General features: G+C 36.9%; 3 protein-coding genes across 11 annotated transcripts in view; 2 read left to right on the forward strand and 1 right to left on the reverse strand.

Annotated features, from left to right (window-relative positions):
- CEBPZOS (CEBPZ opposite strand) lies at window positions 1-19,996 on the forward strand. Of its 8 annotated transcripts, none has more exons than XM_025927095.2 (5): window positions 1-33; window positions 2,560-2,675; window positions 3,759-3,803; window positions 4,386-4,470; window positions 4,609-6,067. In XM_025927095.2, the coding sequence occupies exons 2-4, from the start codon at window positions 2,561-2,563 to the stop codon at window positions 4,466-4,468; spliced, it is 243 nt and encodes an 80-aa protein (XP_025782880.1). In that variant the 5' UTR covers window positions 1-33; window position 2,560; the 3' UTR covers window positions 4,469-4,470; window positions 4,609-6,067. The 8 variants fall into 8 exon arrangements, 7 of the variants coding, with proteins under 7 accessions (XP_025782880.1, XP_025782876.1, XP_086556503.1 ...); XM_025927091.2 differs by having other exon boundaries at window positions 14-96; XM_086700377.1 differs by lacking the exon at window positions 1-33 and adding an exon at window positions 58-116.
- Window positions 10,735-26,657, reverse strand: CEBPZ (CCAAT enhancer binding protein zeta). The gene is made up of 11 exons (XM_086702794.1): window positions 26,619-26,657; window positions 23,821-25,319; window positions 20,535-20,766; window positions 19,775-19,955; window positions 18,448-18,536; window positions 15,549-15,602; window positions 14,882-14,984; window positions 14,710-14,778; window positions 13,239-13,305; window positions 11,602-11,702; window positions 10,735-10,796 (listed from the first exon to the last, which is right to left on the reverse strand). Exons 1-11 carry the CDS (start codon window positions 26,655-26,657, stop codon window positions 10,735-10,737), a joined length of 2,496 nt encoding a protein of 831 aa, XP_086558920.1.
- The window catches only part of NDUFAF7 (NADH:ubiquinone oxidoreductase complex assembly factor 7), a 32,810-nt gene continuing 25,183 nt past the window's right edge, over window positions 19,116-26,742 (forward strand). The window contains exon 1 of one of the 2 annotated variants that reach the window (XM_025927302.2): window positions 19,116-19,196. The gene's annotated coding sequence lies outside the window, so the exon portion shown is untranslated. The remainder of the gene's footprint in view (window positions 19,197-26,742) is intronic. The other variant, XM_086700368.1, reaches the window with a different exon arrangement.

The following is a 26,742-nucleotide window of genomic DNA, read 5'->3' on the forward strand; positions in this document are numbered from 1 at the left end:
TCGCGCATGCGCAGTCCGCAGTAAGCGCCTCAGGTAAGAGCGAGGGCTGACTCTAGTTGAGAGTCCTGACTCTTGATCCTCGGAACGCTGAGCCGGGCAGGTTTTCTTTGGCGGGGGTAGGAGGTGGGGGTGGGTGCGTGCTAAAGTTCTGGGTTCATAAGGAGGAAAGTTGGGTGTCGCTATATCCATCCATTCAGCGGGAGAGTCGCGGGAGAGGACCGAGTGTTTCCGGGTCGCTCGGCGACCTTGGCCCCGTGACCGCGCAGTGCAGCCTGCGATGATGCCCGCGGGAGTCGGCTGCGGGCCGGGCGGGAGCGTCCGGGGAGCCCGGGCAGGCGGGAGAGCGCGGGGGGCCGCCGAGATACACCGGAGACCCGGGGGCCTGGGGGCCGCGCGAGGGCCTGAGGATCGTGGGTAGCCAGCCTGAGGCAGCTCCCGGAGGCCTCGCTGGTTCCTTGGTTCTTGACCGTGGGAATCTGGACAAAGTGCTTTAGCTAATCAAACCCAGGGACGTAGCTGAGAAACCTTGCTCTCCAACATCTAGCGTGCGTGTGAGAGACCTTGCTGTGTGATAAATCGTGTTGCCTGCAGATGCTGAGCCGTGTCGGTTTCCAGCTGTAGTGGACGGATGAGGGTTTTCAGACGCAACATTTGCACGTTTAAGCTTGTGCACCCTGAATCAGCTTCTCAGCCCGGTGCTTTGTGAACCCCCATGACGCACAGCCCTGCTTTCCTTCGAGCCCATTCGGGGACTGCTTTCTTTTAAACTTCGCCTAAGTTCTGTCCTTCTCCAAAATCTTGTCTAATCTTGTTCCTCCTCTGCTAGTTAGTAACCTAACTTCGTCGTGGACAGGTATGCCTTTGGTGGTCTTTGTCAACTAGGCTTCATCAGTCGTTATAAACACCTTTACTGAAGTCGAGGGACTTGTAATGTAAAATGTGTGTATATATTTTTCAAAAAGGTAAACACTGAATTATACAGTGTTACTTGTACTTTATGTTTTGAACCCTTAACCTCACCTCCCAACAGAACAAAACCAGATTTTACTTGGATTCCTTACACTGTGGTTATGGCTGCAGTCAGGCTTTATTTTTGAGTTAAAAGAATATTTTTTTTCACCCGTTGAACATTAAAACTTATCCCACGAGAGGTCCCTGTACCAATCATGACTTACTTGGTGTCAGGTACAGCATTGTAAACAAAACAGTTCTCCATTCCCACCCACTCAGCTGCCTGTTGGTTACATGCAAGTTCTTTATTAACTTCCTCTGCTTCGGTTTTTAAAGATACGAACAATAAAGTTATAATCTTTTAGTCCCCAGGGTGATCATATTATCAAAATGAGGGAAAGGAATTTTGGAGGGAAGGGGCACCTGGTAAAGAGATTAATAGGATAATCCCACAAAGTAGGGTATTTAATTACCCCGTCTGAGGCATTATAAAAAGGAGTCAAAAGGAAATGGTGCAAACGTGTGACCGTGAGCAGAGAACTGGGACTGTAGAATATCACAGAGCTTACCATCTCTGCACAGATGTTAGAGAACAAATACTATGACACAGCATACATTGACGATATCAAAATCCTAAGATTAAAAACGACTGGTTTCTCTTGTTGTTGGGGTTCTAGGGAGGCAGAGTAATAACTTGAGTTTATGTTTCATATACTCAGTAAGAGTCATATGTTATTTTCTTGGCTTATATAGCCCCTTTCCCTTGTTTAGCTTTTACATTAGAGAAAGAGAATGAAGACTCAAACCCTTTTTGATTGGCTTTTATTTTAATTGAAGCGAATCAAGATCTGAAGTCTAGGTTGCGACTTACTGGATGGTGGTGATCAGTTTTCCTAATGTGGTACAGGGGCCTCTTGTATACAAGTCATTGGAGTTGCGTGCAAATGGGCACCTTACTGGGATGCTAACCCTCAACTTGCTGAATCAGAAAGCTGGGAACTCGGGAACTGCAGGGTGAGGCCCAGGAATGTGCATTTTTAAGAAGCCTTGTGGGTGATGTACTTAGTTTGAAAGTACTGTTAGAATAGCACCTCCCCAGAACAAGTTGATTTGTTGCTCAACTTTGAAATGCTTGGGCTGTGGCACCTAGTTCACTATATGCTGTATAAATAAAATGAAAACCTCCAGCTATGAAACATGTACAACCACTCAGAGAATAGCCTTACTTTTGTAGGGTACTTACAAAGGGCTTTCACATATGCTGCCCATTTAGATCATCTTAATATTTTTTTTGGTTAAAAAGAAAGGATTTACCCTCTCTCTCAACATTCTATATTCTTAGGTAATTAAAAATCTTAGTTCCATAAATTGTTGGTTCTTTTTACAGTGCTTTTTTCAGTTTTATCTCCTGCCTGTGCTTTATCCAATGGTGTCTTTGGTTCATTGTGCCCCTTAGGGGTGGAGATTGAAAACTAGGAATGTGGGACATCTAATACAAATAAGTATACAGTATACATCATTCAAACTGGGAATGAATTATTTTTATGGAAGTGGTATTAAGTTTGTATATGTTCACTCAGGTTTACATGTTGTTATTGTTAAACTTAGGATGGCCCGCACTATGGAACCACTGGCAAAGAAGATCTTTAAAGGAGTTTTAGTAGTTGAACTTGTGGGCGTTTTTGGAGCATATTTTTTGTTTAATAAGATGAACACAAGTCAAGGTAATTCTAATTCAGAAGTTAATGTTTTCTAGAGGGGTGTACAGTCTGTTAATGCATTTAGGTGCTAAACAGTTTTAGAGAAATTGCTTCTTCCAGGTATTGGGCATTTTTATGGGTATAAGAGGAACACTTGGTGTTAATTATGGACCTAATGACTCTTCTTCCTAAATGTTGTTTGTAGATGAAAGAGAATGTTTCACACTTCTATGGATTTTACTAGTCGGGGGCATAGAGCAAGTATTTTTGGTCTGGCTTAGTTTGGGAACATGGGTGGAAGAAATTCAGCCTGCCAATTATACCTCATCATCTGGTAGAGTAGTGGTGGCATAGCTGAATCATCAAATAACCACTCTCAAAGATCTGAGTTCTTCCTGTGTGTCAATATTGGACACTAAAAACCTTTCCCATGCCACCGGCTATCACTGAAAGTGCTTGACATTTTGTGGGGGGAAATTGTAGAGTCCTCAACTTTTTGAATTATTAAGTGGTGCTTTCTTTTCCTAAAGCAGATAATAGTAGTCCTGGGTGGTGGCCATCTTTGAAACTTATCATGTGTCTTCTTAAAGTATTTTAGTGCATCACTGTGTTCTGGATGCTATCTATTCGATCTCACAAAGTCTCTACACTTTTCAAGTGTAAGGGTGTAAAAGAAAACATCGACATGGAATTTAAGAGCAAATTAAAGTTTCTAATTATATTAAGAGGGTAAAATAGAATCCATCGAACAATGAATTGTTTTTATGGATTCCATTTTGCCTTAGTATGGAATTAGAAATACGTCTACTCAGTTTTTTATCTCAAACGTCATAGCTAATGTCTCAAACACATTAACAATGAAAAGTTGCTTTTTGTCCCTTTTCTAAATAAATTACATCATGTATACAAGCCAAATTTGAAAAACTCCAAAAGGAACTATGGGAGGCAACATGTAAGGCAAGTACAACTTACACCCTGTCCAAAAGGATATAGTTCCTGATTGCCAGAAGGACCTTAACACAGATTCTTATCTCATAAACCCTAAAGTTAGCACTAATTATGGACTCTATGCTTTAATATTTAATTTTAACACTTTTTCTCCATCAGATTTCAGGCAAACAATGAGCAAAAAATTCCCCTTCATCTTGGAAGGTATGTTTTAAGAGTGTACAAAAACTTTTTCAGGTACCCTTTAATTTTTTAAATGACCAATTAATGGTTGAGACTTTAATTTTGTGGTGTCAATTTCCAAGAATTACTGCCTGTCCCTATTTTAGCTCCTCTAAGAACACAGGGTGGAGAAAATTCTCATTTGGAGAGGAGAGTAGTTAGCCAGTGGTTAAAAATGTAGACTTTGGAATGAAACCTATCTGAGGTGGTGATGGAATCAAATCACTACCTAAAACTTGAGTGACCTCTGGTTTGCTAATTTCTTGGGAGCTGTTTCTCCATACAGCAGTGATGATAATGGTCATCTTTATGAACTGTTGTAAGGATTAAACAAGATGACATTGTGTAATCACTTAGTGCAGTATCTGCTATAAAGTAATGCTTAACAAATAGTGCTTATTATAACAGTACAGATGCTAGAGGGCTTGTAAGTGAAATACGTATCCTACTGTCTTTTTTACTTTACTATTAAGAAATAAGGAAAAGAGGTTTGATTTCTTTCAATATAGTTTAATTTTGACACTTTTACATGATTTTATAAATGACAGCTGTCTTTATTTATAGTTTATTACAAATCCATTGAACAGTCTGGAATGTATGGAGTCAGAGAGCAAGATCAAGAAAAATGGCTGAATAGCAAAAATTAAGAGTAAGTACAATTTTAACTTATAGTTTATTTAGAAAACAATCAATTTCTTTGCTTTTTAATTTTCTGAGTGGTTTTTGGCCTCTTCTTTTTGAAATTTTTCTTTTTCTTGATGATACTTTTTACATCTCTGTTGTGTAGCCAGTCATCACGTTCAGCCTCCCATCTAAGCTGTTTGAGACCTTTGTGGGGAAGAAGAAAGATGAACACACCATGTTGTAGACTCCTGGCCCCACAGAACAAAACAGGAACTTCTGGTCTGCTATGGCTTACTCATTTCCCATCCACTATGCAAATCCCCTGCTCTTGTTTGTTGCTTTCCTTCTGCATTTATTGTTAAAGATTACTGTTTAACAAATAAAAGACTAGGTCAACAAAGGAACAAATACCCTAAAGATTTTATTTCCCCTGAACGCTTTTATTGGCAAAAGAACAGAAGCCAGTAACAATATCAGAAATTATGTCTATAAAGTACTTATAAAGCTACTAAGCGTACTCACAATATATAAAAACTGCCTCTCTAAAAGAATTAAACAGTTTAAAGTAACTACAGTCTTTATTACAAAATGTTTTTTATATTTATTTTGAGAGAGAGAGGGAGACAGAGTACACAAGTGGGGGAGGGGCAGAGAGAAGGAGAGACAGAATCCCAAGCAGGCTCCGCAGGATCCACAAATCATGGGATCATGACCTGAGCCGAAATGAAGAGCTGGATGCCTAACTGACTGCATCACCCAGGGGCCCCAAACGTAACTACAGTCTTTATTGCTGTAGTCTAAATGCTTTTTAATCCTACATGCTCCCCAGACACTGATGAAAAAAGCCATTCCTTCAGGGTTGTAAGGAACCATTTTATTTATCCTTACTAAAAAAGGTTGTCTAAAAATACATCTTTGGAAGTTGTAAGTTAAGGCTATTTAAAAACCTCCATAAAAATTCAAGTTACTTACTTGCATTGTCTTTGTTAGCCATGGCATTCATGCCAATGTTATCAAACTTGGATCCCATATTTTCATCCAGTAGGTGGCCAAACTTAAAAAGAGATACATTTATTAGAAAACTCAAAGCAGTGTAGAATAGCTAGCTTTTTTTAAAAAAATTTTATTTTTTAATCTCTCCACCCAACATGGGGCTTGAACTCACAACCCTTAGATCAAGAGTCCTGTACTCTACCGACTGAGCCAGCTAGTTACCCCCAGAGTAGCTAACATCATGAAGCAGTATTTTAACCTTACCTCTTCAGCTGATACAAATAGGCTGGAGTCATTGAAATTTCCTTTCTTTTTTTTCCTTGGTCCTAAAAAAAGTGTAAGTGTAGGTTATTAAATTGTAAATCCATTAATTTTGGAAAAATACAACGTTTTTAAATTGAAGTATAGTGGGCACACGTTACATTAATTTCAAGTATATGACACAGTGATTCAACAATCTTTCAACATAGTTTTGTTGTAAAAAAGTTGTATTTGGGTTAAAATACAGAATTACAGTTTCCTCATAGCACCATTAAGTAGCTGGCATTTTAAAATAAATATATTTTATTTAAGAGTTGGTATATAGTACTTTTAAAATTGTATCCTAATAAAATTGTTTAGATGACAAATAGTGTCTTCTTGACTGCCTTTCCAATTTGGCCACTGATCAAGGTTTACCTAATTTCATAGTATCAGGCAAGATTAATTCTAAGGGTGACATGGATGAATTTTGGAATTTTTAAGGCAAACTGTAAATTCTCATTAAGTCAGAGGTTTTATTCTTTGGACTAACAGTGAAGAAAGTGATGGAAGGTATATTATGTTGTAAATGAAATTTTTGTTTACACTTCTCAAAATGGTTCTCCTTAGAAAAAATAACTTATAATTGTGAATATAAACTTTTTTTAAGTTTGTTTATTTATTTATTTTGAGAGACACTGGGCGCAAGAGAGGGGTAGGGGCACAGAGAATCCCAAGCAGGCTCTGCGTTACCAGCACAGAGCATGACACAGGACTTCAACTCATGAATGTGAGATCATTACCTAGGCTGAAATCAAGAATTGGGACGCTTAACTGACTGAGCCACCCACGTTCTGAACATAAACTTTTCAAAATAAAAAACTAGAACATCTATTTCTAATATTCATTAAATTTTAATTCATACACTAATAAAAATTTTTAAAAAATGGCTCTACTAGATGCAAAGAATTTGAGTAATATTGTTTCAGAAAAAGTGAAAATGGATAAAAACAGTATTTCTAGTTAATATATTTTAGATAATGTGATTTTAACTAGAAATACTGTTTTTATCCATTTTCACTTTTTCTGAAACAGTATTACTCAGATTCTTTGCATCTAGTAGAGCCATTTTTAAAAAATTTTTATTAACTATGGGGCACCTGGGTGACTCAGTTGGCTAAGCATCCAACTTTGGCTCAGGTCATGATCTCAGTGCGTAAGTTCAAGCCCCAGGTCAGGGTCTGTGCTGACAGCTCAGATCCTGTCTCCCTCTCTCTGCCCCTCCCCCATTCACATTCTGTCTCTCTCTCCCTCTCAAAAATAAACAAACATTAAAAAAAACCTTTTTTTGATTTTTATTTACTTTTATTTTTTGAGAGAGAATACGCATGTGTGAGTGGGGGAGGGGCAGAGAGAGAGGGGAGAGAGAGAGAATCCCAATTAGGCTCCACATTGTCAGCGCAGAACCTGACATGGGGCTTGATCCCATGTACCATGAGATCATGACCTGAGGCAAAATCAAGAGTCAGACACCCCAAAGTGGGCCAATTTTTAAAATAGCTTTATTAGGGAATAAAATTCATAATAAAACTCAGCTGTTTTTAAGTGTGTAATTCAGTATGTTTTAGTAAATTTACAGAGTTGTTCAACGTCATCACAATGCAATTTTAGGACAGTTCCATCAACTCCAGATCCTGGTGCCCATCTGCAGTCATGTGCCCTTTTCCCAAGAAGGCTTTTGCCTTTTCTGGTTATTTCATGTAAGTGGGATCATGATGTGGTATTCTGTATTTGGCTACTTTCACTTAGCGTAGTATTTCTGAAGCTCATCCATGTTATAACATGTAACAGATCAGTACTTAATACCATTTTATTGCTGAATAATATTCCATTATCTATTCTTTAGTCAACAGACATTTAAACTGTTCCCACTTTTTGGCGGTTAATAATAATGGTGCTACTAACAATCATGTAAAGTCTGTGCATTGATACCAAAGCCACTTTTGATAAAATAGTTTCTACAGCATTTCATCTCAAATTTTCTGTATCCTTAAATGGGATACTGTTATTGAGTATTTTCTCTTTAGCTAAAATTCCCATTTGTGTATAGCACTTGGAAACGCGTTTTTGGTGTTCACTCACATTATATGTATACATCTATAACTTCAACTGGTGAGCCCTGTTACTGCCCTCTTAAAGTTGCCTTAAGGTTTGTTTATCCTTAAGGATATCCAACATTTGCAAATATAGCGTGAATACCACCCACCTCTCCCCCTGCAATTTATCAATGTTTGAAATTCCTTTGCCTTCTTTTGTTTTAATCAATTATGTCAGGTATCCTTTAATTCAAAACTATTGTCAGCTGAGATCTAACACCTTTCAGGCTCTGGTCTTCAGAAATAATAGTAAGGTCACTGAGAGAGCATCTTTTAATGAAAGTCTCAGTAGGACTTACGATAAAGCAACATTTTTAAGTTTACTTATTTGAGAGAGCACAGGGGGGAGGGGTGGAGAGCGAGACAGAGATCCCAAGCATGCTCTGTACTCAGTGCAGAGCCTGACATGGAGCTTGAACTCAGGAATGCTGTGAGATGATGACCTAAGCCAAAACAGTTGCATGCTTAGCCGACTGAGCCACCCAGGTGCCGTTTTCATAATTTTAAGTAATCTCTACACCCAACATGGGGCTTAAACTTAGAACTCCAAGTTGCATGCTCTGCTGACTGAGACAGCCAGGAGCCCCAATGTTTCTTTTTGGAGATGATTTTGGGGAAAGCCGTCTTATATTTGAGCACAGGCTAGTATTAAATTGCGACCTTACACCACTCAACGGATGACAAAATCTGAAAGATAATGTTATCATTTACATATCAGGTAAGTCAATCTAATTAAGAGGACTATGGTTGTCAGTACTTGAAAGGGCTTATAAAAGTTTTGCAGGTATAAATGTCTGAGAGACTACTACCAAAATATAGTTATTATTTTTGATACTTATTAGCAAAAATATTTAATGTCCAAAATATTTTAACATTTAATTTTAAAAGAAATGTTGTCAAGCATTTTAATTATTTTTAACTTTGCAAATCTATTTTTATTCGTTATCAGTATTTATTAGTCAGCAGAAATGAGACATTAGAAGCAAAGCATAGAAAAAAGTAAGCCTATGAATTTATCACAGATTTCAGGAATAAAATATAATGCTTTCTACATCACAAAAAATTTTTTAATGTTTATTTAGTTTTGAGAGAGAGAGAGAGAGAGAGAGGGAGCGCACAAGCAGGGGAGGGGCAGAGAGAGGAGACACAGAATGTGAAGTGGGCTCCAGGCTCTGAGCTGTCAGCACAGAGCCTGATGTGGGGCTTGAACACACAAACTGTGAGATCATGACCTGAGCCAAAGTCAGACGCTTAACCCACTGAGCCACCCAGGAGCCCCCTGCTTTCTATACATTTATCAAAAAGTTAAAATTGTCACCTGATACAGTACCTTTTTCTTTTATTACCACTTTACAAGTGTTAACATTAAAAGGCATAATCTGTTATGATATACTTTATAGATGATCGAGAGATTTAAATAAGAAAAAAGTTATGAAGAGAAAATAATTGAAGGCATATGTGGCAAACAACTTTCACATATTAAAAATAGAGAAAACCGTTATTATCCATTATAAAAACAAAAACTAAATTGTACTAACCAATTAAGAAGTTTCCCAAAATAATAATGAGTGGTAACTTTCCCATAACCACTGTTTAGATTTAAAAGAGAGTAAATGCATTCCTTACCTTGAAATGATCCAGCAAAGTCCAAATCATTTGCACCTTTCCTTTTGCTTCTCTTTGTATTGATTTTGGAGCTGACGTCATCAACTTCTATTTCAAAAAACCCAAAACAAAAAACAACACCATGCTATTAAGCAATTTAAAAAACAGAACTGCCACTGGGCTAAGAAAAATGATTATTTTGACTAACTTTTAGAAATAATTACTACTCTAAAATTTAAAAAGGGGAACGTAACAGCTCAACAGGTATTGAAGAGACAGCTTAAGTGCTGATTAAAATAAAAGCCCAAACACCTGGGTGACTCAGTAGGTTGGGTGTCCAATTCCTGATTCTGGCACAGGTCATGATCCCAGGGTGGTGGGATCAAGCTCTGCATCAGGCTCTGCACCGAGCATGGAGCTTGCTTGGGATTCATATTTCTTTCTCTCTCTCTCTCCCCCCTCTCCTTCTGCCCCTCTTCCTCAGCTCATGCTCCTTAAAATAAAATAATATATATACACATATATATATTTATGTGTATATATGTATATATGTGTGTGTATATATATATGTAATATATATACATATATAAATAAATGCCCAAAACTCAACTCTTTAAAAGAAAAAAAAAAAAAAAAACACACAAAAAACCCTTCAGTTCCAAATAAAAATAAGAGGGGAAAAGGTCCTATTTAAATTTTTGGCCGATCTCATTAGTAATTTGAATATAGGATAATATGTAAAAAAAAAAAAAAAAAACACTGTAGTAGAAAAACTAGCTTACACTGAGGAATAAAGGAAGATATGTTTTTTTGGCCCATATTTAAAAAATGCCCTTACTTTCCTCATCCGACACATCCATGAATGTTCCTCCATCTTCATCAATTTCAGTAAATTCCTCATTCAGACTTCCTAAAGAAACTTCATCATCATCTAAGTTATCAAATAGGTCATCATCACTGCCTTCTGAATCTTCATCTTCTGGGTCTTCCTTAGCACCTTTTTTTTTCTTTTTCATGTTGCTGAAGAAAACCAAAAACTTGTAATGGAGAACATTGTTTTCCTAAGTGTTTTTTGGTGACCAGAGGGTACTAGGCTAATAAGAGCACAGAATCTCTATTTAATACACTAATGTGTATTATAAAGGTCTAAAATGAAAGTACAAATCCATTTCCCAAACTTATTTCAATAAACTTCTCCTACACATCATAGTCCTGTACTTTACTGTTCTGAGGACAATTTGGGAAGTGCTGAGAAAACAACAAAGTTAAGAAAAGACCAAAAAAGTTGAAGTATTTTACCCAGCAAAATCAAGGTCATCCTTTCCAGAGGTGAAACAATTATCATCTTCAAATGTGTCTGTCAGAGAACAATATACAAATTGTCAGATATAGCAAGGAATAACAAAGTTGACCTATGTCTTCTATTTGAATCAATTAACAGTTATGATTGTGCTAGTTATGACAAGCAAACACCAAAACGATATAAATCTGATTACCGCTGGTGTGTTTGATTAATCTACATAAACCTATGAATATACTGACCTTAATTAAATCCCCAAACTAAAGTGGATTCCAGTTAATTTCAACTTCTTTCTACAACTCTTTTATGGAAAGAGGGTAAATATCAAAATACTTAACAATGTGTAGTCCTTTTAAGTGGTTGTTGTTTAAGCACTTACGGTATTCTATCTATACGATGCACAAGAAAAACAAACTCAATGTAAGCTTTTCTAATTTCCCATTTTTTGTTTTAGCCTAAGTATAGATTAAAATTTTTCTAGCTCTGTGGATCACAAAGGTAAAACAGATGAAACAGCAGACTATTGCTACGAATAGTGCAAGGAGATTATTAGTAAAAGTAACAATGGCTTCTCTTTTATAAGAGATTAGGCCTTAAGAAGGAATACATACCATGTAAACACAAACTTATTTTTCCCATTAATAATCCATGCACAATCCCATACATTTCTCTGGAGCAAGTGTAGGTGAACTACCGTATGCCACCAAGGTACTTCCCAATCCTCTGTTGTCATTTTCATGGCATTCTTAGCTAAATGATTTTTCTAAAACTAAGATTATTACTACAACTAATATTCCAATATTCTAAAAGGAAATAGAAATAGATTATTTTACAAATTGAAGAGCTGACAAAAACAAATTACCAATCATCTTTTCAAATTCCTCATCGTCCACATCTTCTATACTTTCTTCATCTGCATTCCGTTTTTGTTTCTCCTTAACAATAGCAACCTTTTTATAGTATCTAAAATAAAACAGATGTTATATATTTGATAATTTTATGAAAGAGCCCATTTAACTATAATTAAAGCACCTATGACCAATGACACAAACAAATGTAAAAACTTAACTCAGCTGGATATAAATGACTAAAATTTGCATTTATTGTAGAAAAAGTTTTGAATTAAAATAGAAGCCTCTGGATGTGAAGTATAATACATTTCAAAGATTTCATAAAAACACTTCATCTTAATTAAACGGCATAGTAAAAAGTTGTTTTAGCATCAACACTAACGATCTAAGTGTTAGAATAAGACCAACTGTGACTCTAGAGAATATCTAATCACAATATTTTATCAGTCAGACGCATCCTCTTACAAGGGTACAGTGAAACTTGGCATTCTGCAAATGGGATCATACCCTCAAAATTCTTCACACAAAATGTTTTTTAAAAAGCAAATCAAATCAAGTGGAATTAACCAATCAGATAATGATAACAGTACTAGTAGGTTTAGGACTTCTTTCTACAGCAGCACAGTGAATTTTGCTAATTCTGCTTAGAACCATGTTTTAGACAACTTACTCATGAGTTGCTTATTATGTTAGACTGGTAACAGATTTAAAGCCTATAAGACAATTACTATATTAAAAAAATAAGAGGGGCGCCTGGGTGGCGCAGTCGGTTAAGCGTCCGACTTCAGCCAGGTCACGATCTCGCGGTCCGTGAGTTCGAGCCCTGCGTCGGGCTCTGGGCTGATGGCTCAGAGCCTGGAGCCTGTTTCCGATTCTGTGTCTCCTTCTCTCTCTGCCCCTCCCCCGTTCATGCTCTGTCTCTCTCTGTCCCAAAAATAAATAAACGTTGAAAAAAAAAAAATTAAAAAAAAAAAAAATAAGAAAGAGGGGCGCCTGGGTGGCGCAGTCGGTTGAGCGTCCGACTTCAGCCAGGTCACGATCTTGCAGTCCGTGAGTTCGAGCCCCGCGTCAGGCTCTGGGCTGATGGCTCGGAGCCTGGAGCCTGTTTCCGATTCTGTGTCTCCCTCTCTCTCTGCCCCTTCCCCGTTCATGCTCTCTCTCTGTCCCAAAAATAAATAAACGTTGAAAAAAAAATTAAAAAAAAAAATAAGAAAGATAAGTTTCATAAAGTCAAGAGTCATAAAAAATTCCCCCAAATTTACTTGTTCTTAAGTTTCACTTACATATCCTTTTTTTTTAATTTGAGAGAGAGAAAAAGCGAGTGAGACAGAATGCACATAAGCTGGGGAAAGGGGCAGAGGGAGAGAGAGAATCCCAAGTAGACTTGACACTCAGCAGAGCCTGAGGCAAGGCTTAAGACAAAATCAAGAGTCAGACGTTCAGCCAACTGAGACTCACAGGTGCCCCAGATTTCACTTAGATATCTTAAGATTAGCAAACTGAATGATTTATAAATTCCCTTTGCAAAACAACAAAAAACCTACCTTCTAATCTTTTCAAGACACACCTATGTTAATGAAACATTTTATGGAATCTAAAAATTTCAATTTTAATAGTACCCCAAATGAAACTGTATTAAGTATATTACCTGTAGAAAAATAGTTCATCCACTGGTATTTGGCTTTCTTCTTTTGCAAGGAACTCCTTACTGTTCACTACGAAAACAGATTAAGACAAAAATTTTATTAAAGTAATCCTTTTTTATGTTATTCAAGCTCTTAAGACTACATACAGCATAGCTATAACTCTAAAGTCTCAAAATGTTAAGGAAGATGGACAGAAGGCATCTTCTAGTGCATAGGACAATCTCTGGAAAAGTCTGAGTGCAGACGACCCAACATTTGAAACTATTTGTCAGCTACAATGAAGTATGCAGCCACCAGTGCATCACAGAGAAAGAACATGGTTCTCTCATTGTCCTCCAACTGCATCCAGGATCCCAATTTCAAGAGAAAATTAGAGTTCTCTTAATAATCACTTTAAACTTGACATTTTCATCTCAGAAAAAAGACAATAATGCCTGCCATTCTGGAACAGGAAGTAAACGTAAACAGAATTATCCACAATTTTACATAATACTAAGACGGAAACTAAGGAACAAGAACAAGGCACTATAGGAATATTAGTTTTCCCTCTTCTGAATACAATTTTCTAACTCCTCTTGATTAAAAGCAGATTTGGGTGAATTCTAACTATTAACTTTGGGCAAGTCCATTTACATCTCTGGGTCTCTGTGAAATCAGTTGGGAATTAAATGACTTATAAGGTGCAAATTAACCCTAGTCTCTGAACAAAAAGCTGTGACTTATTATATAAAGAAATATCTGAATACAGAAACAGAATCAGGTCCACAAGATGGGTACTCAAAACCCACAGAAGGTTATCAGCTAGTTTAAAATGATTCTTTGTGGGGCGCCAGGGTGGCTCAGTTGGTTAAACGTCTGACTCTTGATCTCAGCTTAGGTCATGATCTCACAGTTTGTGGGATAGAGCCCCACGTTGGGCTCTGCTGCTTGGGGATTCTCTCTCTGCCCCTTCCCTCCCCTACTCTTGCATGCGTGCGCACATGCTCACTCTCTTTCAAAATAATAAACATTAAAAAAAAGGGGAGAAATCTATTAAAAAGAAATGATGCTTTGTGACAAAAGCAGTTGTGGGTTTTCTGCTGAACCCATATTAGAGAGCTTAAGATGGTATTCAACTATGAAAGATAGTTATGTGTGTGTGTGGGGGGGGGGGATCATCACCAATAAAGCTATAGATGATACAGAAATGGCAAAATATTGATAACTGTTCAAGCTGGTGATAGTTATAGGGGGTTCATTATCCTATATGTGTATTTACTCTGGATATGTTTGAAACTTTCTGTAATGTAAAAAAAAAAGAAAAGAAAAAGCCCAGTCAGACATGGTAAACTCGCGAATGCATACACATTTTTGGGAGTAAGAGATGGATAATGTCTCTGGTGCTCAGTTTTATTCTGGTAAAGTGGAGGAAAGAATAACACAACTTATGTATTATTGACTTGTTCATTTCAACTGTCCAGGCTTGATGCTTACCAGCAAGACTACGAACATCCTTCATAAAATGTTTTCTTTTTGGCTGCATCACAACACTATCTGTGTTTTCTGAAATGTAAAATCAAGACAGTGCAATGTAAAACCTAGTTGTATGCTCATTTTATTTATTAAATATCAACACTGAAAACCAAATAATTAAATAGAAGCATACCTTTGCCTTTATGTGGCTTTGGATTTCGGTATACAAATCGATCTAAGAATCTCATTAATGTAAAATCCTGGAGTGGGTCCCCTGAATACTGAATATGATTTCCCTGAAAGGCGGACAGGGTGGGAGGATTAAGAGCTTAACTCAAATTATATAGATGCATCCAGATAAGAAAAAAAAAAAAAAAAAGGAAAAACACAATGCACGAAGGCACAAATATGCCATAAATGATGGTTCAAATATCCGTCTCATCCCTCTTTACTTGAAGAATTACACACACTCATATATACACATATGTACTTTACGATGCACTGCTGACTTTATCAATAGGCCAATGATATTAATACTATAGGTCATCTAACTATTAACCAGGAACACTGACGTGGCAAACACAGCAAATGGGAAAGGAATGGGCACTCTTTCCTCAGGAGACAAGCCAGAATGTAGTTAAGTAATGGCTGAAGTTTTTTAATATCCTGTATTTCCATTCACCTCAGAGTGGGAAGGCTTATCTGCTGCACTGTATTAGACAAGCCACTGCTCCTTTACAACAGCAGAAAATGTTTATGATTCTATGTGGTAGACAGAAAACAGTGTATGACCAATTATTGATTATCTAAAACTAGATTATTTATTCTTATTTCTTATCTTTGTAGTATTTTAGACTTACCTGAAGGATAGTCTTTGCAAAAAGGGCCACAGAGGGATGAAAATGCTCAGATAGCTAAAAAGAAAAATGTGAGCAAAGTCAACTTTTACTACAGTAAATCCAAAAAACTGAAACTTGAGCCAATACATTAGAGAAGAATGATTCTCAAAATTTTGGTCTCAGGAGTACTTTATACATTTAAAAGTCAGGGACTTCAAGAGCTTCCTTAATTTAAGTGGGATATATCTACTGTTATTTACCTAATTAGAAATGACAACAGAAAACATTTTTTTAAGTTTATTTATTAATTTTGATAGAAAGCCAGATGCAGGATTGGAACTGTGAGATCATGACCTGAGCTGAAACCAAGAGTCAGATGCTTAACCAACTGAGCCACCCAGCCACCGGCAAAAGAATTTTAAGTTTTTATTTACTTAAATAATCTGTACAGCCAAAGGGGGGCTCAAACTCGACCCGGAGATCAAGAGTCACACGCTCTTCTGACTGAGCCAGCCAGGTGCCCCACAACAGAAAAATTTTAAACAACTGTTTACAGTCAACTTAAAATAACAATGAGCCTATTATACAGTAATGTAAATAACAGGGTTTACCAAAAGTAAGTTTTTCAGGATAAGTAACTATTAGAAGAGCAGAATTATTTCACAGTTTTGTAAAACTACTCAATGGCTGGCTTAATAGAAGACAGTGGATTCGCATACATGCTTCTGTAGTCCATGTTATTTTTAGTTGGAAGTATATGAATGGTCTTTCTTCACACAGATACATAGTTGGAAATAGGAGGGTTAACTAATAGTCTTTCACATAATTGTGGATTTTCCTCTTTGCTACTACACCCAAACTGAAGATTAGTTGCAATATGGAATCTGAAACCATTATCAATCAGCTTTTCGTACTTGCTACTTAAAATTAATTAGTCTACTTTGAATAGATCTCTTATTCATGACTTTGTAACACTGTGCATCAGTCGTTTGGAAAATACTGATTGAGTTATGCAGTTCTTCCAAATGCTGGTTATATTATCACAAAAATTACACTGGTGGTATCCCACTGATTTTATCAGAAAAGTTTTTACATATTGAGAAAATGTCTAATTCAAGGTGGTGGTTACAAGATTTCTAAATTTTTAGTCTTTGCTTAAAGGCTTGAATTTTAAGGGTGCCTGGGTGGCTCAGTCAGCTAAGCATCCGACTTCAACTCAGGTCATGATCTTGGGGTTCATGAGTTTGAGACCCACATTGGGCTCTGTGCTGACAGCTCAGAGCCTGGAAACTGCTTTGGTTTCTGTGTCGCCTTCTCTCTCTGCCCCTCCCCGCCTGCACTATCTCTCTCTCAAAAGTGAATAAACATTAAAAAAAAAAAAAAAAGCTTGAATTTTATCATTGACCATAAATACTGTCAGCTGTTTCACTTGAAATAAGAGATTCACTTCATTCACTTTCAAGAAAATGTCTCCCAAATACCCAAATCTGAGTAACAGGTTTATCAGTCAGCCAGTCTTCCATGAAAAAAGCAGCTAGTTGAGCTTACAACAAACTACACATGTACTTTTCCTAAGACCCGAGAAAACCTTCATAATTACTTAGGTATGCACAAGTATGTTATGGATTCTTGCTGTATATGCACACAGACTATAAAAAGACATGTACTCTAGGGTAAAGATCATCACTAATTTTTCCTGTTTCATCATTCCTATGTGATACTGGCTTTTTTTTGGTTTTTCTTGGAAAGTAAGTGGTAATGAAGAATATAATGGCCATGAATGCAGTATGGTGCTACTGTCCCTATGTGTGCTAAGGCACAAACAATTTTATCCATTTTAATATCATCAGTACCACGGTCAACACAGTTACAAAGGCAAATAATGTGCCTTGGTATCACTATGAAAGTAGCTGTGACCTTGTAGACTCATTGAAAAGGTGTGAAGGACACACAGGAGTCTATAATGAAGCACTTGTTTAACCAAAGGTATCATAGAAAGTTTATTGGATATATTAATTCCTCTAATGCATTTATTTAAAAAAACTTTTTTTTAACGTTTATTTATTTTTGGGAGAGAGAGTGTGTGAGCAGGGGAGGGGCAGAGAGAGATGGAAACATAATCTGAAGCACACTCCAGGCTCTGAGCTGTCAGCACAGAGCCGGACACGGGGCTTGAACTCAAAAACTGTGAGATCATGACCTGAGCCGAAGTTGGACACTTAACAGATTGAGCCACCCAGGTGCCCCTTCTCTAATGCATTTAAAAAGTAATTATATTTGTAAATAGTTCTATCTACACAAAACTTCTCAGGGAGATCTAATGCATGAAGCAAAATTTACCCTTTATATAGAGTCCTTATATGCAATAACCTGCTAAAAACACAATTTCTTTTATTAGTATTAAGATATTATATTTATTATTTATTAATTTTGCATGCTCATTATTTAAGATTTTCTACATGTGAATGTAGAAACTTATAAATGCGTAAATTTAGGGGTGCCTGGATGGCTCAGTTGGTTAAGTGTCCGGCTTTTCATTGCAGCTTAGGTCATGATCTCACAGTTCATGAGTTTCAGCCCTGCAGTGGGCTCTGCGCTGACAGTGCAGAGCCTGCTTGGGATTCTCTCTCTCCCCTCTCTATGCCCCTCCCGTGCGCACATGCACGCTCTCTTAAATAAACTTCAAACAAACAAATAAATAAATGTGTAAATTTAATGTTTAGCAGAGGCCACAGAAGTATGAGTTATAAAGCATTACAGCTGGGTGACATACTTCAAATTGGTTCCTTATGCCAATTAACTAATATCTAAGCAAGTAAACACTATCATTTACAAGAAAAATGGAAACTTCAAAGTGTTAAATCCATGAGGGCAAATAGAAAGCGCTATTGAATTAAAAGACAATTTAAAATTACTTTACCTTTTTGAGTTCCCAAAGACTTGTGTTTTCAGCTCCACAGAACAGAGGGTTTCTACTGAATGGATCATAGGTCTTTAACTTTTTGCCACCTGAGAATAAAAAAATACTATTTCTCAAGTGCTTTATTCCCAGCCCAAGAGTTCACTAAAAGCTATCACCATTAATGTCTCCAATAACTATAATATGTATGTGTATATGTAATGTAACTACAATTTTCAACATTCTTAGTTAGCCAGGTATCTACCTAGATTAAAAATCCTAAGCCCCAACGAGAATTAGTTATGGTACCCAAAATAGCATTTGCTACCTTGAAATAGCAAACTGAATAAACCAGGCAGCAAAAGGTACCCAAATCTGGGTCAATTAGATCGTTAGTGTTAAAATGGCAAATAACCTGATGATGAAATACATCTAAATTCTTTCAGAACTTTAAGAGCACTGAATATTTGTTATTAAATTATGTGCAGAAATAATCCTCACTTCAAACAAGTTTTACATTATCTTCATGTTTGCAGAAACTCAGGATGAAAAATTTAAGAGAACTTTCAGAACAGATCACAATGTCTCTACTTCACAATGTACATGCTCATCATCTTTCTGATGGATTCTTTTAAAAACTTTCCTGCTTGCTATCATACTTCTCTTTTATATTTCACAGGCAAACTGAATCTGGGGAGATGAAATAATTTGACTAAGAGTCCCATGACAAGTTTGAAGAAATGGATCTGGCCCATTTCTTGATCTCCAAGGTTAGTGTGCTTTTCTTTTAGAGCCTCAAATGAAGAAGCTGCATTTCCAAAAGGTATTTGCTTTATTTTTTAAGATCTAAATTACTTTAAAATGTGCTATTATCTATATTATTAATAAAGAGATCAGTGATTCACTATATTAAAAATTTAGTTCTAAGTTCCTGAATATATCTGGTTATAAAAGCTTTATTTTATTTTTTTTTTAATTTTTTTTTTCAACGTTTATTTATTTTTGGGACAGAGAGAGACAGAGCATGAACGGGGGAGGGGCAGAGAGAGAAGGAGACACAGAATCGGAAACAGGTTCCAGGCTCTGAGCCATCAGCCCAGAGCCTGACGCGGGGCTCGAACTCACGGACTGCGAGATCGTGACCTGGCTGAAGTCGGACGCTTAACTGACTGCGCCACCCAGGCAGGCGCCCCTAATAAAAGCTCTATTTAAAAAAAAAAAAAAAAAAAAGAAAGAAATACTGAGGTCTTCTAAAATGGTATACTATTAATTTCTATTAAGATCAAAGGGGAATCCAATTCCCTGGTTTAAAAGTTCAAGAGAAAAATTTGAAGATTAAGAAACTCACCTTTCAAATTATCAAAGTGCACCCAAGAAGCAGACTCTGATTTTTTTGTCCCCACAGGTCCGTCAGACACAGTTTCTTCTACCTCAGCTTTTTTTACTGTATCTGTTTCTTTATCTGCATCAGTGAATTGTTCTGTGTCTTCATCATCTCCTATGTCAATAAAATTCTCTTCATCAGACTCCTAAAACAATGTTTTAATAAATCTACATTAATCAGCTGAAAGTCTGTATTTAGTTAAGTGAGGGAGTTCTGAAGAAGATCCACTTATTGCAATAATGGTGAAACATGAAAGTTCCATCAATCAAATTGATAATGAGAGGATTCCATGTTCTTTTTCCTAAATGTAAAAGGAATTAAGTTTTCAGCCACAATTCCCTGAAGACTTTGGGGATTTTTTTTGTTTTTTTTTTTACATGAAAACATTCAGCCCTCAAATTTCTGACATGTTATAAATAACCCTATGAAGTAGGTGCTGATATGTCCATTTCACAACCAAGGAAACAGGTTTAAGAGATCTACTAGCTCTGTAACTATCTGTAACCACCTCATATAATTTTAGTTTAGTACAGTTTATTATGAGTAAAGGGATCAAGCAACATGCCCACCTAGTAAACTGTACACCTGGGATTAAAATCTAGGTCTGTCCAAATCCAGGACTCACACTTGTTCATGATCCAGAGAACTAAGTTATTGAAGCAAAGAAGAAAATACCAATATATTTCAGAACCCACTCGATTTAAAAAGCAGTTGTGAAATATACCGGATGATCATCTAGTTGGCTTCTTAAACCTGGTTTTGCTTTAAGGATCTCCGACACAAGATATAAAGCTCCACATATGAATGGTGGCATCTGTTCGCAAGTAACTTGGAGTAACCTCTTCACAAAAGCCTTGACCCTGCGCAACACGATGTCCGCTTTCAGAGACTTGTAGACAAGATTAAGAAACATGGCTTGCTTAGAACACAACATCAACCCTGGATCCAACATCTTCCTATAAAACAAAAACAAGATCAAATATTTATTCATAAAATACCTCCACAACCAGCAGCAGAGGCAGCTGCTAACCTCATCTTAGTTAGGGATAACCTTCCTGTTTATTTTACAACAAGAGACCATTTCTGGTAAAATGGAAGTCAATGACCAAAACAGAAAGAATGATGATCTTGGGGGTGTCGGGTGGGGGGGGGGGGGGCGGCGGGAGTTATCACAGGAGAAAGAGGCTTTTTGTGGGTTTCTTTTCCAAGTGTTTCTCCATTCTCTAGGATAACAGCCTAATTTTTATATGGATACAAAACCGTACATGAAAGGCTAATCCAAAACCAAATAATGAAAACTACTTATGAAAGCAGTGGACTAGACCAGGGCTCTTCCTATCCTTGTAGTACTACCTCCTACCTGGGGACCAGAGGCAGCCTCGACATATTTCTAATGAAAAACACACATGTAGAGTAGGAAACCGAACATGATACTTTTAAAATTGTCTTTATCCTAGTTGCTGAATCCTAGAGATGCTTCAGACATTAGGATATCCAGAATTAACACAATCCTTGGTATATGCTCATGTGCAGTATTACTTCTTATTCTAAGCACTTCTATTAACTTTTTCCCGTTAATACTAGAGATGGAAATATTTCATCTTGTGATACATTTTCATATTGCTCTGCATCCCAGTTTTCCCCATTTGTCAGTTCTGTAATTCTGGTGATATTCTGAGATCTCCTATATTATCTAATCTTTGATATTCAATTTTCTCTCTGCACATTTAAAATTGTCAGTATTTCCATCTGTTTTATGACTCATTTTTTAAAACACTTGAGAGTTTAGATAGGTGTGTCCCCACCACTTGGCAGAGAACATGCTCTGGAAGTTTTTGATAAATCATATTTTTGTAAAAGAAATCATCTGTTTCCTTTATCCTTCAAATAATATTAGGGAATTTTTGTTTATAGGGAATTCTGCTTAAATAAAATACTATAAGAAGGCTTAGATGCCCTTTGAGGAGATACATCTGTGAGAGCTCCTGGCAAGCAATAATTTAAAGAATTTACGAATGTACTCCTCAGATATTAGACTGTTGTGTTAAACACTGAGATAGTAAATGGATATTAGAAAAGTATGTTTCAAATAGACTCTAAATGTTGTCCAAAAGGTTCTTGTGACCATCAAAAGTTACAAAAAAAAACCCCCTAGGACCCTGAAACCTCTACATTTTCAGTCCTGGAACTCTTTCCAAAGTAAAGAAGTTTTTATTACTTAAAAAAATTGTAGACTGTTAGGAGTTATGGAAAGGACTCTTAGATTTTCTTTAGTTTACCAGTGCAGTCAGTACCGTGCAACATTATGAATTCCCAGAGCTCGAAGTCCAGGATTTGCCATCTCAGTTGGCCTTGTCATGTCTGTGTGATTTTGCACAAATCACTGTACCTCACAGACTGGAGAGGTGTTAAAGGGAAGAAATTCATGTGAGTAACATTAATAACAATAGCAGCCAACACTTGCAGAGCACTTATTGTATATGAGGCATTATTAAACACAACATACATGTGAAGATTACATGGGTTAACATACACATGGATTCAATAAAGCCCCAGTTCTGTCATTTTTTAGCTATGTAACCTTGGGAAATTTTAGAACAATTAACCCTACAGGAGAGGTGCACTCCTTTCCATTTTACAGACAAACTGGGCCACAGTAAAATGGGATCAATCATGTTTACCAACAGGGTTTTAAAGAGGATTAAGTAATTTGTCCAAAGTTACACAGCAAACTAATGGCTGGGACTCAAAGCCAGGCACTGGGTCTTAAGTTCAAAATATTAATTAGCACACTGTGTTTCTTATAAAATACATGTATGTAAAATTAGTAAAATGAATTAGAAAGGAACATAGGGGTGCCTGGATGGCTCAGTCGGTTAAGTGTCCGACTCTTGATTTCAGTTCAGGTCCTAATCCCAGGGTCGCAGGACTGAGCCATGCGTCAGGCTCCGTGCTGGGTGTCGAGCCTCCTTAAGTTTCTGTCTCTCCTTCTCTCTGCCCTGCTCCCCCACTCACACTTTTTCTCTAAAAAGAAAAAAAAAAAAAAAAAGGAACATATAGCTTATTGGTATACTTGAACAGTTCCAAAGTGTTTGTTTATACACTGTTCAAAATACCATCCCTCAATAGGTGTCAGGACAATTGCAAAATTCAGTAAACAAAATCTTAATTCTAATAACTAAAAAATTCCAAAAATGCAACCCTAACCCTCCCTAACAGACTTTCTTATGTACTATCTGTCTTCCCCATTATAAACGTAAGCACCTCTAGGGGTAGGAATTTTGTCCAGTGCTATAGCTGGAGCACTTATAACAGTGTCCAGCATATAGATGTCACTCAAAAAAAAAAAAAAAAAAATTCCTGTTGAATGAATTACTAAATGGCTGTGTGAAGGGCAGGGGGAAGAAATATAGGGCTGAGGATGGAGGTGGTGGGAAATTTTAACTGCAGTTCTAATTTTTTAAATTTCCTTTATTTTTTAAAGTTTATTTTTGAGACAGAAAGGGTATGCATGTGAACTGGGGAGGGGCAGAGAGAATCCCAAGCAGGTTCCTCCCTGTCAGCACAGAGCCTGACATGGGGCTTGATCTCAATGAACCACAAGATCATGACCTGAGCCAAAACCAAGAGCAGGATACTTAACAGACTGAGCTACTCAGGTGCCCCAGCAGTTCTAATTTTTTAATATTTGAAAGATTTAAAACAAATATAGCAAAATGTTAAAGTTGAAATATTAGGTGGTAGAATATGGATGCTTTCTTTGGGGAAGGTATTCTTATGAATTTTAACAACTTCTTAAAACAAAAAGTAATGTATGCAAAACATTTAACAGTTTTCCAAGAAGGAAACAAAGATTAAGTGACTTACTCAAAGTCGGTGATTAGCAAGTTGCTGAGGAGGGGGACCCAAAATCCAGTTTTCTAAGTCTTTTTCCCCAAAGTGGGGCACAGTAGGTGCTGTATATTAAATCACATTATTATTAAATCATGTTATTAATGGTATGTACTTACCTATATAGTGCTGCATAATATCGATCTGATATTGTCTGCTGAGAATTCATTACTTGAAAAAGCAACATTAAAGCCTGGACGCTGGTATTAAAATTCACAACATGTAGCACTTTAAAGAGTGTGTCAACCTGCTCCCTCACTTTGTCATCACCAGTCTGGGCATAAGGGTATGCTCTATTTACTCCTGTTAAAAGGGCACTAAGCATTTTTGATTCAATATCTTTTTTCTTGATACAAGTCCGAAAAAAACAAAAATAAAGAGTAATTAATTTGTTAGCTAATTCACTTTCTTCATGGGAAAGGACCATTTGATTTAAAAAGCAAATTGCATAATATTGGGCTTTGGAGCTGATATTTGAGCGAAAGAGCAGTCTTTCTACTTCGCCACATACAACTCCTTTCATATTTGGATGTTTAGAAAGCAAGGTCTCTAACAGATGGGAGGCTTTTGTGGCTATTCTGTTCTGAGGATCTCCCAGTTTATTTACCACCTGCACAAGAAGAGCCTTTTCTTCCTCTGGTTTGTTGCAGAGAAGTTCATGAGCTACCACAAGGGCTCGAGTTTTAGTGGCCACTAATGAATCATGACTTAAAGTTTCTAAGACCTGCACAAATTCAGCCACTAAATGTTTCAGCTGGTGTTCAAAATACCATAATATCAGCCTTCTATCTCTTGAGTCCTTGTTGCCACTGGACAACTGTTCCAGTTTGTTGAAAGGATGCTGGCTGAAAATCCGTAGTTTCCGACTGTCTGGCAAAAGGTCTGTAATCAGTAACTCTTTGAAAGTATCCAAAGCCATGAGGCACTGCTGTTTGCTACCCTTCTTTTTAACAAGGCTCACAAGAGTTTCTACAAACTGCAGTGTGTGAATAGCATCATCCTGAATAAGAAGAATCATGGCTGCCATCCTGTCACCTAGCGTCCCTGACGACACAATTGCCTTCATCCAGGTAGAAGCAGCTCCCTTTTGATTATTTGTCTTATTTTTGAATAAGTTGATTTCATGCTCATACAATTTCTGAGCTAAGGTTTTGTACTGAGACACAACATCCCGAGGCTGGGGTTCCAAAGAATACTCGTTGCTGTATTCTAGATCATACCATTTGCCTCCAGGCTTGAGCAACAATGTCTGTCTCTCACAAAATTCAAAGATGTCCTGTTGTTTATCTTTCTTAACTTTTGGTGTGGCACTGTTGTTCTCACCAGAATGCTGTTCTGGCCTCTTCTTATTCTTCACCTTACCGAGTGATGTCCTTTCACTTTCTGCTGCGTTTTGCTTTTTTTTATCTACTTCAGATTCGCTTGCTTTTTTGCTGGCATTTTCTTTTTTAGCTGGTTCATCTTCTTCAACTAAGAAAGCTTTTGCATACTTGGCCAAACTAAGATTTTGAATAAATGCTTCTAATTCACCTTGCTGAAGGTCATCAATTGCTCCTTTTTTGCCTCCATCCACCACTTCCTCATTTTCATCCAAGGTAGCCAGCATAAGGTAATCTTGCTGCATTAAAACATAAGAAAGTCTAAATTACAAATCCAACAGTTTAGGTAAGTTTCAAAAGTTAATTTGAAATCTGTATCTTCAAAAGCAATTAAATTCAATTACCATGGTATTGCCTGGGCTCCCACCCCACAACCAAATAAATACTTGATGAATTAAAGATTTATGTGAAAAATAAAACCATAAATAGGAGGATGCACACTGTAATTCAAATAATTTCAGAGTAGAGAAAATCTTTCCAAATCTGACATACACTGCAGGCCTTTAAAGGCAAAGATGGGTATGATTGTCATTCACAGAAAACATGCAAAAGTCAAAACACAAATACGGGGAAAAAAGTAATGGCAACTGACATCAAAGTAATTGGGCTTAATATTTAATACAAAAGTTCCTACATGTCAATTAAGGAAGTGACAACCAAAAAGAAAGATTTGCAAAGGATATAAACAAGTGGTTCACAGAGAAAAATGTATTTTTTTCAAAATATGAAAGGATGCTCAACCTCACTGACATTAAGAAAAATCCAAATTATGGAGTGCCTGGGTGGCTCAGTTTGTTGGGTATATCTGGCTTTGGCTCAGGTCATGGTTTCACGGTTCATGGATTCGAGCCCCATGTCAAATGAATCTGTACTGTTAGCATACAGCCTGCTTCAGATCCTGTCTCCCTTTCTGCCTCTACCCTGCTTGTGTGCACTCTCTCCCCAAAATGAATAAAACATTAAAAGAAAAACAGGATTTAAAACCACCACGATTTTTTAATGTGTCAGATGAGCAAAGATAAAATTATGACAGCTGGTGCTGGGGAGAGTGTGAGGAACAGGCATTTTCCTACATGGTTGATGGAAATGCAAACTAGCACAACCTCTACAGAGCAATTTGCTACCTTCAAATCAAAATACAAGACACACTTCCTTTGATCCAGCAGTTCCATTTCTATCAATTTGGGTTATACATAACACTTACAATGTGGGAAAGGATTTATTTTCAAGGTATTCACTGAAGCATTATTTAAGATAGCAAAAAGTTGACAACCCACAATAAATGGCTGGTTAGATTAAACAACGATTTATGCAGGAATAAAACCAATAAAACCAGTGACACAACTGCATATACTAATAGGGAAAAATCTTCAAGACAGCAAGAAAAAAAACACACACAAAATATTATACAATATGGTATCTTTTGTGTAAAAAAGAACCTGTGTTGTGTGTTTGCTTGGAAGATATCCAAGACACATAAAAATAATGAAAAGGAAATTGCATGGCTGGACATAAAAGCGGGAAAGACGACTTTTTACCGTGTACTCCTCCTTTTTAAGAGAACCTTTTTGTAACATCGGAAATATTATATATTCAAAAATTAAGTACAGGGAAAATTGTGAATCTGCCCCTGTAAAGTGCATTTCTCCTGCCCCCATGTCT

This window comes from Puma concolor, chromosome A3 (genome assembly GCF_028749965.1).
Source record: "Puma concolor isolate L17-30 chromosome A3, mPumCon1.1.hap2, whole genome shotgun sequence".
Classification (NCBI taxonomy): Eukaryota; Metazoa; Chordata; class Mammalia; order Carnivora; family Felidae; genus Puma; species Puma concolor.

Bases quoted from the DNA above. Each gene is read 5' to 3' on its own strand.
- CEBPZOS (XM_025927095.2), top strand. From the start codon at position 2,561: ATGGCCCGCACTATGGAACCACTGGCAAAGAAGATCTTTAAAGGAGTT. The intron at 2,676-3,758 runs GTAATTCTAATT...TTTCTCCATCAG, and splicing joins TAAGATGAACACAAGTCAAG to ATTTCAGGCAAACAATGAGC. The intron at 3,804-4,385 runs GTATGTTTTAAG...CTTTATTTATAG, and splicing joins ATTCCCCTTCATCTTGGAAG to TTTATTACAAATCCATTGAA.
- CEBPZ (XM_086702794.1), bottom strand. From the start codon at position 26,657: ATGTTACAAAAAGGTTCTCTTAAAAAGGAGGAGTACACG. The intron at 20,767-23,820 runs GTAAGTACATAC...TTTGTTTTATAG, and splicing joins TATTATGCAGCACTATATAG to GAAGATGTTGGATCCAGGGT. The intron at 10,797-11,601 runs GTAATTTGTTTT...GTTCTCTGACAG, and splicing joins GGAATTTGAAAAGATGATTG to ACACATTTGAAGATGATAAT.